The 22,500-nt window shown below is 40.4% G+C and overlaps 1 protein-coding gene across 8 annotated transcripts in view; it reads left to right on the plus strand.

The window, feature by feature from the left end:
- Window positions 1-22,500, plus strand: part of LOC125458680 (protein Shroom4-like) — a 137,918-nt gene that overhangs the window by 70,273 nt on the left and 45,145 nt on the right. For all 8 annotated transcript variants that reach the window (XM_059651444.1, XM_059651441.1, XM_059651448.1 and 5 more), the window contains 2 exons: window positions 895-3,331; window positions 20,463-20,527. In XM_059651444.1, the coding sequence (XP_059507427.1) occupies window positions 895-3,331; window positions 20,463-20,527 (2,502 nt within the window). The remainder of the gene's footprint in view (window positions 1-894; window positions 3,332-20,462; window positions 20,528-22,500) is intronic.

Consider the following 22,500-nt stretch of genomic DNA (forward strand, 5'->3'; position numbering starts at 1 on the left):
GTTATAACAATCACGGTTGCTTGCGGGCTTTCTTCACCCATGCTGAGTTGCACTGAACTATCAGTGACATTCAGGGCTTTTATTTAAGCCCTGACCTTTACTTCCACTCTGCAGGACTTCTCTTGAGTCATAACTATCTAGACTGTGCCAGAAATAGCCGTTGCATTGCCTGGAGGCACTTCTTCTTCTTCAGTATTCCACCAGTTTCAAACTGCAACTATCGTCTCCAAGCAAACAGACGCCCACATCCAATATGTTGAAACCAAAGATTCCCCTTAAGCTCCACCTTTCTCCATTAGATGCAGCCTGCACTAGGCATGTCCTTATCTGGACTTTTTGGGCTTGCTGAATACTTTCAAGCTAATTTAGCTTCCTGCCCCTCTGGCCTAATGTTGAGTGTGAGCATTTCAGACATCACGTAACCACTTGAGTAGGTACACCTATTGTTCATACAGCACCATCTCTTCCAATCTAATTTTGTTAGACAAACACGGGTAACCTTCTGAACTGCTTTTTGTCCCAGGTGTTGTGTATATAATTCGAGCACAGTGTTTTAATTACTTTCCTAGCTATTAATCTTTTAAAACAATATCACCTCAACTTTTTAAATACATTGGATCAAGGTGTTTCAGTTACATTTATCCCATTTTCTACTGTTTATTTTTGCTTTTAGGAATTAACGTCTACGTATGGAAACACTTAGATCATGAACTAGATGTTCATAAAACTTTAGCACGCCTTAAGCATATATTGTATTATAAACCTGCAGCCAGGTAGCAGGAATGGTGGTAAAGACACTTGGGTAGTTCTAAATTGTGTGCTAAAACATATTTCAAAAGAATTGTGATTGCTATGGCACTTTAAAGTTTATCCGTGTTCTGTTGTTTCTTCTAGTGACTATCCTGCACAGTGGGATCAATTAGCTCTTCGTCGAAACACAGATCAGAGGAGTTCATTTGGAAGTATGGACAGTCTTGACCAGCCCGGTCAAAACTGTGACCAAGGCACATATCCTAATAAAAGGGACTCTGCCTACAGTTCCTTTTCTGCAAGTTCTAATACCTCTGACTATACTTTGTCATCGTCAGTGAAGACTGATGAATCAGCCTCCATGGACAGCATACTACACGGCCTAGGGCCATGGCTACCAACCAGGTATGGAGATGCCCAGTGCCTTCAAAATGGAAGTGAAGGCAGGGAACGGCCAGTTGAAGAGCAGCCTTGTTCTCACTGTGGAAAAGGATCATCTGCAAGTGGCAACACATTGTCATCCCATGCTCAAGAAGATAGTGCTTCAAGTTCTACCAAATCAGCACCTCCCGCACCGCCAGTTCGCAGAGAAAGTTTTGTAGCAGCCAAAGCTCGCTCTGCATCCCTGTGCATGACAAATTCTGAGGCACTTGCAGCAACAAACCTGCTGCTTCATTCGGGAAGGTGTGCTTCTGAAACATTGTTATCTACAAAAGATAAAGATTCTGAAGTACGGTATTTTGCCAGTGTTCCAAAGTGCTCTGTCGGTACTACCCTGCACTCCCGTAAACCAATCTCTGGTCATTGTCCAGTAGAATGTTGCTGCTTGTTAAGGCAACAACCAAGACAACATTGCCATTCTCGGAGCCAAAGTGAAAAAAATACTTCACATGAAAATACAACATTCTCTAGAAAAGCCAGTCGTTATTTGATGGAGCAGTTGGACTTATGCAATTTGATTGAGCCGTCATTTGTCACAAGTCACTATGTAAGCCTGGGTCAAGTGAAGCAGAACGAGAGGTTGCCTTTGAATTTGCATAGACACAGTGCACCTGAAAAGTTGTTAACAGCACAAATGCATTCATTACCGATTGCAGTCTGTGGTAAAATTGATTTGAGAGCACAGTGTCATCAGGAAAGTCATCAATGGGCCAACTGTGCGTCAACGTCTCAACAGGAGCATCAGTCCAACATAGAGCATACTCATAAAGCTTTAAATAAAATTGATTTTTCACCAGAAGAGCAAATGGAAGAGAATTCCTTGAATCCTGAATCCGTACCAAAACAGAAGCAACAAGAAATTGAAGTAGCCAATTGTGATCACTCTAAGGATACTCAGCTACAGTCTTCTCCTTGCAAGGGTGAGCCGAACAATGTAAGTTGTAGAAGTGCTTCTCTCCAAAGTGCAGCCCAGCAGCAAAACTCGCATTTGCCTCCTAGACCACCAGATCAAATGATTGAGGGTCAAAGTGGCAATACTTTGGAAGATGAGACAGAAATGGAAGAGGCAAAGATTGAAACTGACAGAAATACTCGAGTGTGTTGTTCGAGAGTAGCTAGAATGCGGCGCAAAAGTGACCGTTTTGCTACAAGTTTGCGTAATGAAATACAAATGAAGAAAGCTCAGTTGCAGAAAAACAAGAGTGGAACTGTGCTGTTACAAATGGAAGAAGATTCAGAAGAACTGGATGACTTGAGAGAGAAGCCATCCAATTCCTATACATGTATTGCTGGTGAGTCTGATTACGGTGGCTCAGCAGAAGTTGTTACAGGCACAAAATCGCAGACCACAAAACCTAACAAAACTCTGGACAATTTGGAAGAGGTTCATAAGGCAGGAAGTATATATTTCTGCCCATTGACTGAAAACTCCCGTATTCCACAAAGCAGACGCAAAACAAGTTTGTTATCCCAAGATATTGAGGAACAGAAGACTGTGCAAGAAGTGATTGGAACTAGCCAGTGTAGATGGATGCCACATGATGGATGGGAGTCGCAAAGTAAGGCAGTAAAGGACGTCAGTGTTGATAAGACAAAAACTTGTGCAGCAGCAGTGCCACAGGAACCAGATACATCTCCACTTGTGTCCTTTGCAGAGAGAAGAAAATTTTTTGAAGAGACTAGTAAAAATTTTTCTGCCTCTGATACTTACAATTTTGTGAAACCTCAGAGCAAATCAAATACGTTAGGAAAATCTAAAGGGCAGAGTTTTGGCAACAAATTACATGTGCTCCCAAATGATCACCTGAGACAATCTGTGAAGGAAGTGTTCCAACACCCCTCCTGTAGAGTCAGTCAAGATTCTGGGCAAGATCCCATATGTTCACCTAGAAATCTGGAGCAAGCAATTCATCATGGACAAGGAAATAAGTTTTATAAGCAGGAATGTGAACATTTGGAACCTCTGAAACTGAGTAAATCAAGCACTTTAAAAGACCATCGTATTTCTCATGTTCAGCAGATGCAACATTCTGATCCGACTCCAAAACTGCATTATCAATATTTCCTTCCAGATAACAGTCACCTGGAAGATCCTCATCCCACCCTAAGGTCCAACCAGTTGCAACCTTCTTTTCCTGAGGTAGGATGTGTATAAGTTTCCTACTTTGTTCATATGCTGCATTTTGTCACAGGTGCATTCCCTCGTGAGGCAAACAACCTTGTTTGAGCTAACCAGATGAACAGTGATCTCAGGGTAATCAGAACGTGTCCAGAAGAAACAAATTGATCAAATCCTTCCCTTTCTGTTATGAGGAGCATTCTCTTGTGCAGTCACACACTTCACTACAGCTTGTGAAAGATCAGGGCCTCATTGGGGCGGGTCAGGGGTGGAAGTGGTGCAAGAATAAGGGAAATATGAGCATGAACAAAGAAAGATCTCTTGTAAGTAAAATTTACCTTGCTCATATAGATTGAATGAATATTATTCTTTTTAACACTGTACCTGTTCATAACTGGAATATGAAGGCAGCACCCTAACTGCCAACTGATAATTTTATTTGGCACATGGCAAAGCCAACAGAATAACAAACACAAGCTTCTCGATATGTTAGACTGAATCTTACTTAGCCAGGCAAGGAAGGAATACTGAAAGTATCCAGATGGGCCAAATGAGTAAGTGCCATGACAATAAAGGTTTGATTCCGCCCTCGGGTGACTGTCTGGACTTTGCATACTCTCCCCGAGTCTGCATGGGTTTCCTTCAGGTGCTGCTGCTTCCTCCCGCAGTCCAAAGATGTCCAGATTAAGTGGATTGACCTTGCTAAATTTCCCGTAGCGTCCATGGATGTTTAGGTTGGGTGGATTGACCATGGGAATGATCTAACTGACATGACCCTGGGAAATCTGGGTGGTATGTTCTTCAGAGAGTAGAAGTGAACTTTTTGAGCTGAATGGCCTGTTTCCACTCTGTGGGGATTCTGTGAAAGAAAAAAATGGTATGAGTTCAGTAAAAAGATTAAAGAACATGAGACAGTGCAGACAAATGGTGCTGAGGTGGAACTTCAGCCACGAACTGAACAGCAAGATTAGCTTTAGAGGCCGAATACCATATTCTGTATTCCTCTCATTTATATGTTCTTCAGAGGGGTTTCCATTTTAAAATGAATAGACTTTTTAGCATTACTGGTGGAGCTTGTGTGCCAGATTTTTGTTCCTGATAAGGATAAGCATGTGAGAAAATCCCTGCTAACATGACTGCATCTGAACATTGCCCTGAATTGCAGGATCTTCACACCTGGGGAGCAGGTAGATGATGGAATCGCACATCCCTCCTCCCCGATGCAGATCAGAAGTGGCCACAGGGGCTACTGAATTTTGAAATTAGATGTTTAAAAGGCCCCCTTTTTTTTGGTTCTTTCTGACTGTTTAAATAAAATATCTGTATGAAATCTTGACTCCCCATGACATGTCTGCACCAGCTGTTGCCCCCATTCGATCTCCAAGGTCCTGCATACCATCCATGCTAACTTATTACCCTCCCACTAACAATAATTGCTTATCATGCCTGCAGTTTCAGCTTACTAAAACGTTACCCCCATCACTACAATCCACCAGCTTTTGCTTATATTGCTGTTAAGATGATATAAACTAAAGTTGTGAGTTAGTGGTGATCTTTCAGGAATCGCTAGCATCAGGGAGGGTCCCGGTGGACTGGAAAATCGCTGACATGACATCCCTGTTTCAAAAGGGAGTAAGTAAAAGATTGAAAATTACAACTGAATAGCCTAACGTCAGTCATAGGTAAGATTTTGGAGTACTTTGAAGTGCTTGGTAAAATAAAGCAAAGTCAGCATGGCTTCATCAAAGGGAAGTCATGCCTGACAAATCTGTCAGAGGAAGTAACAAGCAGGCTAGACCGAAAAGAGCCAATAGTTGTTATCTACCTGGACTTCAAGAAGGCCTCTGACAAGGTGCTGCACAGTAGGCCGCTGGCTAAGATAAGGGCCCATGGTGTTACAGGCAAGGTGGTAGCATGGATAGAAGATTAGCTGTCTGGAAGAAAGCAGAGAGTGAGGTTAAAAGGGTCTTTCTCAGGATGGCAGCCAGTGACAAGTGGTTTTCCGTAAGGGTTAGTGTTGAGACCACAACTTTTCACTTTATACATTAATGATCTGGATGAAGGAACTGAGGGCACTCTGGCTAAGTTTGCAGACAACACAAAGATATGTAGAGGGACAGGTAGTATTGAGGCGGGGAGGCTGCAGGAGCATTTGGACAGGTTAGGAGAGTGGGCCAGATGGAGTACAATGTGGGAAGGTGTGAGGTCATGCACTTTGGTAAACAGAATAGAAGCATGGACTATTTTCTAAGTGAGGAGAAAATTCAGAAGTCTGAAGTGCAAAGAAACTTGGGAGTTCTAGTCCAGGATTGTTTCAAGTTAAACTTGAGGGTTGAGTTAGCAGTCAGGAAGGCAAATGCAACTTTGGCATTTATTTTGAGGGGACTTGAATATAAAAGCAGGGATGTACTTCCAAGGCTCTCTAAGGCTCTGGTCAGGCTACATTTGGAGTATTGTGTGCAGTTTTGGGCCACTTATCTCAGGAAAGAATTACTGACCCTGGAGCGAGTTCAGAGGAGGTTCACGAGAATGGTCCCAGGAATGAAAAGCTTAACGCATGAGCAATGTTTGAGGACTCTGGGGCTATAGTCGATGGAGTGTAGAAGGATGAGAGAGGATCTAATTGAAACTTACAGAATACTGAATGGCCTGGACAAAGTGGATGTTGGGAAGATGTTTCCATTGGTAGGAGAGACTGGGGCCTGAGGGCACAGCCTTAGAGTAAAGGGAAAACCTTTTTTCAAGAATGGAGATAAGGAGAAAATTCTTCAGCCAGAGAGTGGTGCATCTATGGAATTCACTGCCACAGAAGGCCAGGTCATTGAGTAAATTTATGATGGAGATAGGTTCTTGATTGTCAAGGGGATTAAAGGTTGTGGGAAGAAAGCAGGTGAATGGCGTTGAGGAACATATCAGCCATGATTGAATGGCAGAGCAGATCGATGGACTGAATGGCCTAATTTCTGCTCCTATGTCTTATGGTCTTAACCTATAACAAAGCCGATATCCTAAGTTTTTAAAAAAATACTGGCGTTCATGAAAGCCCACTGAAAACATTTAAATCCCTGTTTAAAAGATGTATCCAAACATCAAAGAGAACTAATCATTTACTAACTTTGAGCTGTCTGTCAAGGTGTGAATTTGTAGCTGCCTATTGAAGTAATGACTGGTTGTGGAAATAAGCATGAGTAATGACATAATAGCCGTGTGGGTAATGTCAACAACCAACTATTATAACTAGCAGAATAGAATTTTTCAAGTCTCAATGACGGAGGTTGTCTTTTCAAAAAATACTAAATACATGAATATTTAAATAATGTCATAGCTTGGGTATGTTATAATCTGTCACTGACACATACGTTCTAATTTTAAAAAAATCTTCCAGACCTAACACACGGTGAAACCATCTTCCAATAATATCCTTACCCTATAATGAATGTCACTGGTAAAATCCTCTGGATACTTTGGTTTGAGCTGTGTGATTACAATTTTCACCTTTGTTTTGAGTTTTTGTAAAGTTAAATTTAAACAACTTTTACATTTTGACAGTTCTTCAGACCTTGTCAATCCCAGTTCTCTTGAGTATTATAAAAGTTTCTATCTCCCACTCGGGATTTTGTTTAAGGTCCTTGCTACAGTGAAAGTGGCATCTGTTTGAATGATGTTCAAGTGGCCTGCTGAGTTTGGATTTCCTGCTGGTGTTGGCCTCCGCTCTGAGTAAATTCGGGTTATAGTGTCCCACCGTATCGAGAAAGCAAATTTATGGGGAAGTTAAGAGAAGGCACTGACCGTATTCTTGTACTTAATAAGACTATTTATTGCGTATAAGAACATTCTAATCACTATGAACTATCAATATATGGCTCTACCTGTTAAAACTCTTAAACCCCTTTTAAACATAGAACATAGAACATAGAACAGTACAGCACAGAACAGGCCCTTCAGCCCACAATGTTGTGCCGACCATTGATCCTCATGTATGCACCCTCAAATTTCTGTGACCATATGCATGTCCAGCAGTCTCTTAAATGACCCCAATGACCTTGCTTCCACAACTGCTGCTGGCAACGCATTCCATGCTCTCACAACTCTCTGCGTAAAGAACCTGCCTCTGACATCCCCTCTATACTTTCCACCAACCAGCTTAAAACTATGACCCCTCGTGCTAGCCATTTCTGCCCTTTTATATCCTGTATGTACATAACCAGTCAGACAAACCAAAAAGAATTATTTCATGGGTTGAGATAATACAACTGAGAAACAGCACTCAATAGCACCAGCCCACCAGATTCATGAGTGGACCCCTTTGCTTGTCAGTATATTCTGTTCAGTCTCCTTTCTCTTTCGTCACAGGAGGCATAAAGGGATTAGCGGGTTAACTACAAAGCTATTTGCTTACCTGTTAAAAGCAACAGTTTATAACAACTGATGGGAGAATACAATTTATATAATTTCTGTGAGCTTCAGGTATTTTCTCTGCAGACAGAGACACACAGACGTGCACTCCTTCTGGAAGATTGAAGATTTCTCCCCATGGATCATTGGAAATCATTGACACCAATGATTTCCAATGATCCACTGTCATATCATCTGCTTCAAGAAAAGCCTTGGCAACAGTTGAAGCCATTTGAAAATTCAAACCAAAATGATCCGCTTTACAACAATACCTGTTTCTATTCCCAGTACCTTTATTTCCTATTTCTTTAAGAATTCACAGATCCGTCTAAATTCAAGGATTTTTGATCCTAGGTAAGCCCACTCTGTGAACCTAGTTAATACTAATACTGAAAATGTCAGGTTGAATCCTGGCTTTATACAACATAATTTTGTTGCCTATAGTTTTGTAACAGTAGGTCAGCCACTGAACATAGTCTCAAGGGTATGTCATTGCATTTTTGAGAAACAAGAAGTTTGTTAAACAGCAAAAACACACAACCTACTTGCAATAGAAAATAAAGTAGAAAAAAAGTCATTACAAACACTAAAAAATGATTCAAGCTCACACTATTCCTGTTTATCCCAGCAATATCCTTATAAACAGCAAACACCCAGCAAAGATTTACCATAGATAACAAAGTGTGAAGCTGGATGAACACAGCAGGCCAAGCACCATCTCAGGGGCACAAAAGCTGACGTTTCAGGCCTAGGCCCTTCATGGATGAAGGGTCTAGGCTTGAAACGTCAGCTTTTGTGCTCCTGAGATGCTGCTTGGCCTGCTGTGTTCATCTAGCTTCACACTTTGTTATCTTGGATTCTCCAGCATCTGCAGTTCCCATTATCTCTGATCACAAAGATTTACCATAGTCTCGATACCAAGGCTTTTTGCTCAGGCAGGGACAGCTGCAAATTGTTTCCTTTCAGTGAATTTCTGCGTATTCAGGAGATGCTTTTTCCTCAGCTGTTGCCCCTCTCCCTGAGACAGCTTAAAAAAAAATTCTGCATAACAATCTCAAGCTCCTGAAACTCACATTTGAGCAATCTTATGAGAAATTAATACACTTGCTTCCACTTGCTGGCGAGTTTTCTGTATCCCTGTGGGTCTCTGGTCCACTGTTTCTAGGCAACAGCACTGTTTTATTTCAAGCTTTCTTATTTCGTGGCATGACTATCCCCATCTCTTTGCTTCAAGAGTTGTAAAACCTCATAAAAATGTGTGGACTCAAAAAGCTTCCTAGTACTAAGTTCATAAGAACAACTTCAAAAATAATGTTAAAGCTGTGCCTCCCCATTCTTAGCACAAAAATGTAATTTGAACTCCTAGGGTATTGTTCCTAACACTAGTAATATACTTCATCCCTACGGATTCAGAAATCTTGAATAGATTATAGATGAGAAATGCTGGTGGAGTCTAGGAATTTTTTTGCTGCTATTCAGACATCACATCCACAGTAGTTGGTGGTTTGCTGTTTGTTGCAGAGGATTAAAAATTAAATTATCTATGTTTAAAGAGCACCTTGCCTTTATTTTATCTTGCAAAAATCGGAAAGGCTTGCCTTGGCATGTTTTGTTTTAAGCTTGAGCTTTTTCCTTCCTCCTGTTCTCAGATGTTGACAAATGCATGAGGTACAGTTCCATGTCCTCTGGCACGTTGCCAGATGCTTAATTTTAAGCCAGTATAAACAGCAAGCATTACTTAATTATTTCAAAATGATGTGGCATTACTGCCAAGCTCTCCGTCAGTCTTCACCCAGCATCTACACATGTACTTGTCTCCCAAAAAGCAGTCAGGAAAATTATCTTCCTGTCCTCCTAGAAAAATTCTAGTTGTCTTGCTTGCCCAGGATCCAATACTGGATTAACAGAATCTTCCTCCTGTTGGATATGCTGAAAGCAGAAAAAATTGTCTTCATTTCTGAGTTAATGATTCCATCTTTCTCCATGGCAACTATCTGACATTGACTAGGCTGGTCACATCCTAGGTGTCATATTTGACCCTGTGATAAGCCGTTAATTGCACAACAGCAAAATCAATCAATATGTTTATTCCCACCTCAGTAACATTGGCCAACTGCCTTGCCTCATCTGTTACTGAAGTGCTCATTCATATTTTTGCTTCCCCTAGACTGGATTATTCCAATGCATTCCATGCCTGCTTCCTGCTTCCTCCTTCATAAACTTGTGATTATCCAAATCTACTGCTGTGACCTCATTTGCACCAATTTCTGGTCACCCTTCGCTCTGTTCCAGGATCTCTACTGGCACCCAGTTTTAAAATGTTCCTCCTTATACTGAAAGCCCTCCATAGCCTTGTCCCTTCGCTTGCTGTACAGTCTCTCGGTTCACAATTCTCTGAGCAGTTGTCTTTATGTAATTGCAGCCTCTTAAGTGTCTCTGTTGTTCAATTTTTGCTGGTTATCACTTTGCTGCGTAGGACCTTCTTTAAACAGCACTACTTCTCTCATCTAGGAGACCTGGTGTTGAATTTTACATGGCAGTACTCTGAAGGTTCTCAGAGTATGTTATTACATTATATCTGCTATTTAGATACAAGTTCTTAGAGTCCTAATTCCCCCTCTCGAGGTTGAGATCAGAGGAAGTCAGGGTTCGTACCAGTTGCTAATCAGGTTATGTACTGAGCCCTTGGAAGACTACCATAAGACTACTTAATCGCTTGCTGCTTTCATTTTAATGACATTCATGCCAGCTAGTATTTTGATTAAATGATACTTCTTCATGTGTGACCCTGAGGAGTGAGTGCCAATAATCTAGGAAACCCTGGGATGCTTTACCATCCTAAATTTGGTCCTTTTCCTAGAGCACATCAAAAGGAAGATAAATAATGATCAGGTACAGTGCCCTTCCTGGTTTATACCTGTAAGAAACAAGTGATGAGGGTTATCATTGCATTTTTTATCACTTTTTTGGTTGACATTAGACAACTTGCTGCACGCTAGGATTGAGCCTTCAACTTCTCAAAACTAGTTTGGTATGGCTAAATATTTTTATATAGGACAGCTGCAGAGATACTTCAGACAACTCAGGCAGCCTTGCATGAACCTCCTTTATACTTCCTGCTAGTCTCCTTGTGCTTCTTTTCACATTTACTCACCAATGGGTTTAAAAGTAGAAGTCATGTAAAATTTACCAGACAACTTATCTACCTACCCTAAACAGCGTTTTATAGGGGATTGGGGGCACTTTGGGTGGCCCACCTGCCTATGACTTCAATCATGACTTCTTAAAGGCATCAGCTTGCACCACCAGTAAATTACCCAGAGGGGAAGGATGCCCACACTACACAGGATCCCCACACTTTATTTGTGTGATTTGGTGTTGGGAAAGGCATGTGAATATTCCTTTGAAGGCTCCATGCGTTAATCACAGAATCACACCTTACTCCCTTCCCTGTGCTATAGTAGAAATGTTATTTTCTCCCTCTCGAGAAAGACATTGTCTTGTCTTAGATTCACAGTACTTCCAGTGTTAAATTACTGTTGGGACTGTAGGTGGGCTCCTTTCCTCAATTCTTTTTTTAAGCCAGAGGGGAGGGCGCCACATGTCATCTCATAATATTCAGCCTCATGATTTTCATTGTTACATAAGTGAGGTGTGAAATGAAGAAGCTCTGGACATGGTAATGCAATCATCCCTGACTCCGTTAGTGGGGCCAGAGAATTGGTGGACTGCCAGTGTTGAATAGTTGCCTAAAAAGGGAGGAAATGATTGTCAGAATAATTATAACCAGTTATCTTAACTTCAGAGCATTCATTGGAAATGCATTGATCAATCAAGGAAAGTCAGCAGGAATTTCTTAACTGAAAGTCACATCTGATTAACTTGATTTGTGTTTTTTTTTGTGTGGTCATGAGAAGTCGGTTTTTTAAGGGCAGTATGATCAATGCAGCTCATGGATTTTAACAAGGCTTTGAAAGGCTGTGCAAAAAGGAAAAATCCTTAGGATCCACAGAAGAGTTGCAGATTGGATCCTAAGTCAATTTACTGGCAAGAAGTAAAGGTTAATGTTTGATGGGTGGTATTGTGGCTGGAAACCTGAACCTGTGTGGTTCCACCAGGCACAGTACTTGGTCCCTTGCAGTTAGTGGTGATATAGTAGTGATAATGATATAGGTTCATGCACGATAAAAGAGTTTGCATGTTATATATAAAAGAAGTAGAGTGTTTGATAATGAGGAGCAAAGCTTTAGTCGACAGAAAGGTATTGATCATTTGATCAGAGGCAATAAAGTGGGTACTAGAATTCATTTCAGAAAGATGTGCAATAAATCATTTTGGGAAATGCAGTAAGCCAAAGAAAAGCACAACAAATGGGAAGATCCTGAGTACTGTGGAGGAACAGAGTGACCTTGAAGTGTATGTCCACAGATGCCAAGAGGTTGCAAACTGGTCAAAGAATGGTTGAGATGGTATGATTTCGTTGATTAGCCAAGGCACAAAATTTGAGAGCAGGAAGGTTATGGTGGAACTATGCACAGCAATGTCAGACCACATCTTGAGTACTGTGGATTCTTTTGACTTAAAGGAACTCACAAGGATGTTGTCAAGACTACAAAATTACAATTTTTGAAAGCTAGAGTTGTTTTCCCTGGAGCCAAGTGACTTAACCCAGGTACGTAAAAGTATGGTTAGACTAGATAGAGTAGATTGGGTCACCCTACAGAGTCAAAAACTAAGGATTATAGATTTAAAAGTAATTGAAATACAAATTAGTGGCAAAACAACAAAAACTTTTGCTTTTCCCCAATGACCTAGAACTGAGTGCCTGAAAGGCTGATATGGACAGAAACCCACAACACATGTAAAAGTGACATGGATATTTACGAGAAGAGTTTTTTCCTGAAGAGTTATGAACAAAGTACGGAGTCATTAGGCTGGATAACTCTTCGTTCAGTAATGAACGTGATGAGGGTCATGGTCTTCTATGTCATCATTTTTATGAAAGCCCACCATTCTTGAAAGTAAACTCTTAAACTAGGCTGGCTGTGGACAATGGTAGATGCTGAATCAAAATGGCTGAGTGGAATTTTCCTTGAACTACATGAATAGCCTTTTAGTTCATCGTGACATATTTCTATGTTCAGTCTGTTGTTTCAATATTCTCTCCCTATGTAGTAGCCCTCAAGCAGCAGAACTTAGTGGAAGTTGCTGTGAATATTTGGACTCAAAGGAAGTAGAATACACAAAGGAAACTGGCTGTATCATATTGGAGGGCTGCTGAATGTGTAACAATAATTGTATGGATAGTGAGAGAATCAGCAATAGGATGCAAGGCAGTTGAATGTTCTGATAGTGTATGGTTATTAGATTGAATAATTGCTTTTTTGTCAGCTGTGCTTGAATTGGTAGCATTCCCACCTCTTGAGAAATGAGATTCGGATTCAAATTCAAGTCCTGCTCTGGTGCATTCTGAGGACTTGCTGTATTGCTGTCTCTTAGGTGAGATATTAAACCCTTGCCCCATCTACCTACCTGAATAGATAGAAAAGATCTCAAACACCATTTCAAAAAGGAACAAGGCAGTCATTTCCAGTGCCCTGTGAAATATTTGTTCCTCAGTCAGTATCATAACAACAACTTCTCTGGGTTAATATCACACTGCTGTTTGAGAAAATTTGCTGAGTGCAAATTGGCTACGATGATACCTAAATTATAGCAATATCTGCATTTCAAAATAGCTTCATTGACTATTAAGTGTTTTGAAGCATCAGATAGTTGTCAAAAATACGATATGCATCCATCTTTATGCAAATTATTTCAAAGCTTGCTGTTAGTATTGGTCATGTCACCTCGTAGTGTCATATAACACACAGCAGGTGCCATACAAAATGGTAAGGGTGAATGGTTCTTGACTTGCCCCACTATATTTTTCTTATCTGATGACAGTGATTTTTGCTGAAGATATGTTTGTGCCAGCAGATCTGGCCTGTCCAAATGCAGTAATTCCTTGTCCATGAGCCTGAGCAGCCAGTTTGACATAGACAATGGACAGGTGAGTCCAAATTTGTCCTCCCTTGAAGCAAAGATCACTGTTTAGCAAATGCAAGAAACTTACTTTTTTTCATTCTATTCTCTAATATAGGCACATGAAAATTATTTGTAATTGTCCTACTCCCTAACTGGAAACAGCTAATTAATTTTGGGCAATAGAAATAGAACTTTCCTAATCTATTGCTTGGCATGTGATATGACTTATTTAATAATTGTGTCGGGGCTGGGGGGAGGGGGAAGAGGGTAGTGTGTTCTGTGGTTTGAAAACTAGTAGTTCTGAAAGGGGTAATGCTGGAGGCTGCATTAACTTCCACCAAATCTGATATTATTCAGTCTTGGGTGAGGAAAACGGTGTCTAGCTAGAGATTCTGATGGAACCAGACATTTAATTCCTGGCTCCTGGTAGTCCAGTTAGTAATGTCTAATGAGCTAATGTAACTTCCAGCAGTAGCTATCATGCAGTAAAGTACATCTTGAATTTTAAGACAAGTGCCTCCAATTAAGACTCGTGAGCTGTTCAACTTCTACCAGTGTTTAATTGAATAGGCTCCATGGCCCAATATAGAAAGGAGGATTGATAGGCTTTTGTGACGTAATGGTAGAGTCCCTACATCCGAGCTAGGATACGTAGGTTTGTGTCTTGCCTGCCTTTTATAAATGTGTACAGGCTGTTCAGAAAATATCTAGACGGGAGGATTGAGGGTCTCTTGTCCTATCGTAGTGCCCCTATCTCTGAGCCAAGAGACCCAGGTTCAAGTCCTAATTGCTTCAGAAGTCTCTAATAACATCTCTGAACAGGTTGATTTTTTTCAGCAGGCACAACTAGCTGGTTATGGTTGGTTTTGCAGTACATACAACATTGTGATCAGTGGTGGCGTTATTGACTAAGTACCAAAAGGTAACAAGGGTGCAAAAAATCCATCGACTTAGGAAGATAATATTTTTAGAAAACGAGTGAGTTTGTTACTTTTGAAGACATCACTACTTTAGAATGTGCAGACAGTCAGATAAGAGTTTCAAGCTCTTGACAAATGTAGAACTCCTAGAAGATAAGGTGGGGCAAGAACAGCCCCTTAGAGCTGGTAAGAAGTGGAGGAGAAGCAGTGTAGGCTAATAAGTGTGTAAAGAAACTAGTCACACTTGTTAGATCCTGACCTGATAAAAGAGAAATATGTAGGTACAGACCCAGTTTGAGGTCCAGGTGAGAAGTGACCATTTTAGAGCTCCATAGTAAAGTTAAAGATGCCTGTAAGCATGGAGGGGGAAAAAAACACACTTTTTAAATTAATGGTGCAAAGAACCAGACAGAAGGGTGGAAGTAGGGGGAAAGAAAAGGCACTAACCATTGACGGTGAGTTTATTGCCATTAAGAGCAGACACCACAAGGCATGGCTAGTACTGCGCAATCAAGACCGTTAAATTAATTTATACTGAGACCGCAGCCTCCGGAGCAGTGGAACAGATGATGATTCCTAAAAGAGCTGTTTTGAAGACTAAGTCTGACAGAAGATGTTAGAATTTTGAGACTGTGATACAGTCGAGACATAAATCATTTAAAGTATGGATTTAGCAAGAAGATTTATTAAGACTACAGCCATAGAGATTCATTTTGAAAGTAAGAGACAGGGGCTTGCACAGTGTTTTAGGCTGCGACAGACGAGAATATGTCAATTCTTTTCCTGCTAAAATGCAAGAAACCTTCATCTTAGCCGCTGAAGGTAGAGAAATAAAAGAACAGGTTAATTGCCAAAAATTCAGAAACCACCCCCGCCCCCCGCAGTAAGCAGTACAGTGACACAGTATTGTTATTTAATTTTTTTTAAGGTAAGGAAAATATGTCAACATTTCAAATATAGCTTCCAGTTCTGTATTTTGCTATAAAATGAGTGTAGTTAGAATAGAGGACGTGAGGACAGGATTGTTATTTAGTAAAATTATCAAAATCAGTAGGTAGAAGATTTAAAGAAAAGCAATGAAACATTAAAAGTTAAAAGCTTAGAGCCAGCAGATGACAAATAGCATTGGGTACTGCAAATTTAAATGAAGAATTATAATTTATCACATTTAAGAAAATGTCAGGAGAAATAATACAACCACAAAGAATCAATATCAAAGATACACTAAACAGAACAAAGGATTGAACACTTCATGGAAAACGATTCTTAATATGACAAATTGCTTTAAAATTAAAGACTAAACCTCAAGCTGAACAAATAACAACATATTGTCATCATCTGGACCTATGGCTAATGTTAAAAATCAACCAAACACAAAAGAAGTCAGAGACTTGTTTGAAGATGTGCTTCAAGCTTTTGTCAATGACTTTAATCTGAGAACAAACAAAATTATTGAAAGCACAAGATTTAACAAGAGGTCAGCACCTAGAATTGATGGATCTTTTCATTAGTGGTGTCTACTGATCAAATAAAATCTGTGACAATGGAGCTTTGATATCCAGCTCTGGGAAAGTGAATTAATTTGGGAATTTTTGATAGTCCTTGTCAGATTTATTACAGTCCAAAGAAGATTTAACTTTGGAGAAAGCTATTTATGTTTTGATGGAAGCAAAGATCACGATGATACTTGGACACAATCTGAAAGAAAATAACCATCTTAACTACAGGAAAACAACAGCCCCCTAACAATTTCAAAAGGTATAAACGTTCAAGACGTGAAATTTCAACACAAAGAATAGTCCAAACAGCAAATGTCTGGTTTGTGCTATGAAATAAAAGAGCCTCACAGGTTAAAAACAATATTCAGCAATGACAGAAGAATGTTGCACTTACAAAAGTCTACATCACTTACAGAAGATGTGCAGGAGCTTCAGAGCAACAAAATACTAAATGTTTTCTAATCCAGAAACGTTAATACAATAGATCCATCACCATTAGAAAAGATCCCTGAGGAATTCTAGGGAAAATTGGTGATTCAATCAACTCCTGTTTGACAGAATCTGTTTATGCCAGTGGAAATCTCAATATTCTTAACTTTGACACGGCATCTATCAGATTATACAATACAGCACAGGATCAGGTTCTTCGACCGACCAAATCTGTGCCAATTCCTAGTCCTTACTTAGACCCACTCCTTACTGCCTGTACATGGTTTCTATCCTTCTGTTCACCTCCTGCTCATGTGTCTATCAGCCTACGCCTTAAACATTGCTGATATGCCTGCTTCCATCACCTCTATTGGTAATGCGTTCCAGGCACCCACGACCCTTGTACAAAAAAATTTTACCTATACATCTCCCCTAAACTTACTCCTCTCACCTTGAATCTATGCTTTCTGCAGGTGACCTTTCCACCCTGGAAAAAGCCTCTGATTATCCACACTATCTATGCCTCTCATAATTTTGTAGACCTGTATCACATTCCCCCTCAGCCTTTATCTTGCCAGTAAAAACAAGTTGAGTTTCTCCAACCTCTCCTCATAACAATCACTCCAGAACAGACAGCATCGTGATGAACTTTCTCTGCACCCTCTCCAAAGGGACCAGATGTAGCCTAATCCAGCTGCAACATAACTTGCCAATTTTTATATTCGATGCCTTGGCTGATGAAGACAAGCACCCTGTGTGCCTTCTTGACCACCTTATCTACCTCTTCTGTCACTTTTTCAGGGGTCTGTGGATACCCAACTTCTTCTGCACGTCAGTGCTCCTAAGGGTTCTACCTTTTATTGTATAATTTGCACCTGAAGTTTATCTTCCAAAATGCATCACCTCATTTGTCTGGATTAAACTCCATTTGACGTTTCTCTGCTAAAATCTGCAATCTACCTACATGTTGCTATATCTTTTGACAATCCTTGTCATTGTCATTGTCTACAACTGTCAATTTTGATTTCATCTGCAAACTTACTATTCAAAGCACCTATATTTTCCTCCAGATTTAACAACAAAGGTGCCAGCACTGATCCCTGCGGAACACCGCTAGTCACCTGATCTCCATTCTAAAAAGTACCCTTCCACTGCTACTCTGTCGAACATCACTAAAGAAGCTGAACTTAGAGCCAACAGAGAAAAATACATGATGCATGTGGAATCACTCACAAGATTAAAAGTGTAATACAGGGAACACTGTAACACAAAGCACTTCAAAGAGTTCATAATGTATATGTAATACAACATTACTCACTTTTGATCCAGTGTTGGCGTCAACATCCTTGAGGTAGCATAACTATGGGGGAACAGATAGTTTAGGGAGGGGTGTTGCATAAAAGGCAGGAGGATGGCATTACTTTACTCCAACCTTTTGCTAGTTTTCCTTGTTCCACAGTGTATCAAACATTCTGTTTTCAATTAATTACATGTACAGTATTGAAAATAGTAATGCTGTATTGTTCATTTTGAGGAAGGTTACTAATTCAGGCACTTACTGCCCAGCTGGCTTCCTTCCTGATTATATATTAAGGTTAATATACATTTACGGAGATACATGACGTCCAAACAAGTGTCAGGAACTGTCACACTTCTGACCTGTGTGAGTCACAAGGTGATTTACTTGCTGCACATTCCCAGCCTCTGACCTGCTCTAGTATTTGTTTGACAAGCCCAGTTCAGTTTCTATTCAATGGTCATTCCTAGACTGTTGATCATGGGTAATTCAGCAATGATGATGATGAATATCAAGGACATATGGTTAGACTACCTGTTATAAATGGTCATTTCCTAGAACGTGTGATGTGCAAATGTTAGTTACCATTCATTAACTCAATCCTGGACATTACCCAAGCCTTGCTGCATTTGGATACTGACTCCTTCAGAATCTAAGTAGTCAGGAATGGTACTGAACATTATTCAGTCATCACTGAACATCCCCGCTACTAGCATTATGATGGAATGGGATAGGCCTATGATACCAGCCTGAGGAATTCTTACAGCAGTGTCGTTGGTCTGAGATGTTTAATCCCTAACTACTGTGTGATATCATACAATATGATTTCAATTTTGCAAGAACTCTGTACAAAGTAAAATTCTACCTTGATGTCAGAGGCACTGACTTTCAGTTGCAGGAACCGCAACTCATATTCCGCTTGGGAACCCTGCAGCCCAATGGTATGAATGTGGACTTCACCAGCTTAAAAATCTCCCCTTCCCCCAACACATCCCAAAACCAGCCCAGTTCGTCCCCTCCTCCCACTGCATCACACAACCAGCCCAGCTCATCCTCTCCCCCCACGGCATCCCAAAACCAGCCCAGCCTGTCTCTGCTTCCCTAACCTGTTTTCTCTCACCTATCCCCTCCTACCTCTTCAAGCCGCACCTCCTTTTCCTACCTACTAACCTCATCCCACCTCCTTGACCTGTCCGTCTTCCCTGGACTGACCTATCCCATCCCTATCTCCCCACCTAAACTCTCCTCTCCACCTATCTTCTTTTCTCTCCATCTTCGGTCCGCCTCCCCCTCTCTCCCTATTTATTCCAGAGCCCTCACCCCATCCCCCTCTCTGATGAAGGGTCTAGGCCCGAAACATCAGCTTTTGTGCTCCTGAGATGCTGCTTGGCCTGCTGTGTTGATCCAGCTTCACACTTTGTTATCTTGGATTCTCCAGCATCTGCAGTTCCCATTATCTCTTAGCACTGACTTTCAGCCCTGCTTTAATTTCAGCTCCTTTGCCTATGCTTGAACTGTAACTGCATTTATAGCCAAGTGTCCCCAAATTGACCATCTCTAAGCAAGTTATTGCAGTGTAAGTGAGGTGGCTTAACACTGTCAATGACACCTTCCACAATATTGCATACGAACAAGAATAGAGTTATTGGCTCAGGAATTATTTGGCCAGATTGGATTTGTACTGCTTTTTATTGATAGAACGTACCTGGACAATATTCCAAACCTATTATGACCCCTATGTTTCAGTCTCTGCGTCCAAAACAACTGGGGAGAGTACACATGCTCAAGTCCAAAAAATGAGACTCCATTGGTGTGTCCAAAGCTTTGAGGTCAATATCATTTAAATCTTGTTGAGCTGGGGCTTCTCACAGGATAAGTGAAGTCATAGTTTGGTCAGTATAAATTAGCACCAATGTTGATTCCCAGTCTTCCCCATCTTAGACTGGCAGACCTGCTCAACAGAGATTCCCACACCTTATGATAATCCAGTCATGTCAGTTCAGCTGTGATTAATTCCTCTCGTTCCTGTAATTGAACAGTCTGACTTTTGTGTCTTGCACAGAAGAAATTACATCAGCTTAGGCAAGAGGGGCTGGGGAGAGTATTAGCTGAATTGCACCGTAGCTCCAGCCAGCAGATTTATCACCTTTGTAATCATTTTATCTTTTATTAAATGTGGGTCCTAAAGATGTCAGTGTTCATCAAATGTAGCAGAATGTAGAACTGTACAGCACAGTACAGGCCCTTCGGCCCATGATGTGCTGACCTAAAACAGTAATGAAAACGATAAAGATAACTGATAAATAACAGAAGTGTATTTTTGTACTTTTTCATAAGTACACTCATTATTAAATGACTATTTCAGGTATCGTTCACCATCCTGGGATTGTACTGCCGTTTTTATTTCAGATTCTATGTTTTCTGTCCAGTCACTCTGATATATTTACTTTAGTTGTTAATTAAAGGAACTGTCTCCACTCTAGCAAGCGAGAGTAAAGCCAAGACAATGTTGATGTGTTTCCCAACTGTGCTGTAAATAGGTCTACGGATGTTTCTCTGTACTGACTGGCAAATCTTCTTTGCAGGGATATCCGGTGGAAAAACTAAATCAGACTGAAGTAATAAACAGGAAGTTTACTGCAACAGAAAGGTAGGAGTTTGGTGAATAATTCCATGGAACTCCTTCAATCTTCCCTGCCCACTACTCAAATTGATGACAAATTATATGTTTAAATCTTGTGTGGTTTTTGACTATCAGGCATTTTTCTGATGGAAGAATGTTCTCCAACTTGAGATGCAGTATAGTGTAATATTAAGTCACAGTATTATTTAATAAAAATAAATTTGCCATAGTCCTGGCAGACCATAGGGCTGCTCTCTCATTCCAGGGAGATGATTGGTGGTCATTTAACCTGAGGATCACGACACCCTAGGCAAAAGGAGAGATTGAGAAGGAGAGTCCTTAACGTTAACCTTAGCCAATCTGGGAATTGAATCCATGCTATTGGCATTACTTTGTGTTGTAAACCAGGCATAATTGCCCTTCATAAGCTGATAATGAATTGGTTCATTCTGCTTATTTCTCCTGCTAGTTTGCAACAACCCACCATTACGAAGCCTGCTGATCCCAATGACCCCAGGAGACCTGGAGCTTAAAATGTAAAAGATCTTGATAGGAAGGAATTAGCTAAGCTGGTTTTTCAAAAGTAAAAGTCATGAACTCCTTTATCCCTTGTTTCAGGTAAGCTCATAATATTGATCCAGAGCATTTGCCATCAGTCCAGCACTAAATACATCAATCTTAAAAAAAAATTGCCAGAGTTTAAAAGTCTGGCCACTCCTAGGTGCCTCAATCAAAGGTGCTTTCTTGGCCTGTTCAAGTAGTGCAAGGGAGGAGAAGCCATGCCCAGTATGACACTAGAGAAACTGTGATTACCTCTTAAGGACAGCAGCAAACAGAATAGAGATTTGCACTAAATGGCATGTCAAATGGGTATTACATAGCTCTTAATTATACTATTCACCTTTAATCAATGTTCATTGTTATTTTTATTGATTTATTGTAAGTCTAATGCACTCTAAAATTTAATGCAATTATTGTTTAATAATTACAAATGTAACTAGTATTTCCTCATTGTCACCTGAAGGGACATTGACATTTGCTAGTACTAACATATATATTAGCTTGAAGACCACAAAAGCCAAGTTTATTAGATAAGGTTTTTTTTTCCTAGTCCACCAGTTCATGACAAGCCTTTGAATTTTTCAAAAATGTATTTGTAAAGTGACTCACCACATTGCTGAAATGTCTCATACTGCTTCACACAATGAATTAATTTGAACCATATGTCATATGCTTTCTCTCACTTTAATCTTTCTGTTCATCTCAGGAGTTCCAGCCACCTTTGACCATTTTACTCTTCCTTCTTATTGCACTGAATTGCTGGTTTGATTTTAGGTGCTTGAATCCTGTATGGATTTCCAAGACACAACTTTGTGCCTGAAGTTGAGAGTAATGTTACCTGAGTCAATCTGACACGCGTGCATACATGTGCACATGCGCATTCTCTCTCTCTCTCTCTCTCTCTCTCTCTCTCTCTCTCTCTCTCTCTCTCTCTCTCTCTCTCTCTCTCTCTCTCTCATTCTCTCTGCCTCTCTCATTCTCTCTGTCTCTCTCAATATTCGATTAGAGTTTAAATTCATTTATGTACTGGATTTTCCAGTGTGACAGATCAAACCAGACTTGTTGGTGACTACAAGTTCAGCTATGAAACAATATTCGGGAATTTTATCTTAAAACATTAAAAAAAACAAAAGAACTGCAGATGCTGTAAATCAGCAACAAAAACAAAGCTGCTGGAAAAGCTCAGCATATCCGGCAACATCTGTGAAGGAGAAAACAGTTAACATTTCGAGTCTGGTGACCCTTCCTCAGAATTGATGGTGGCTGGGAAAATGTCAGTTTATACACAGAAAACTGGGAGGTGGGTGGGGTAGGGTGTAAACGGTAGGATAGAATCCAAAGAGAGAGAAAGACAGTTGGACAGACAAAAGAGTTGCTATCAATCAGGCTGGGAGGGTGCATAGTTGTTAATGGGGATTGTTAGTGACTAGCAACAAGGG

The sequence above is a fragment of the Stegostoma tigrinum genome, chromosome 15, assembly GCF_030684315.1.
Source record: "Stegostoma tigrinum isolate sSteTig4 chromosome 15, sSteTig4.hap1, whole genome shotgun sequence".
Lineage (NCBI taxonomy): Eukaryota > Metazoa > Chordata > Chondrichthyes > Orectolobiformes > Stegostomatidae > Stegostoma > Stegostoma tigrinum.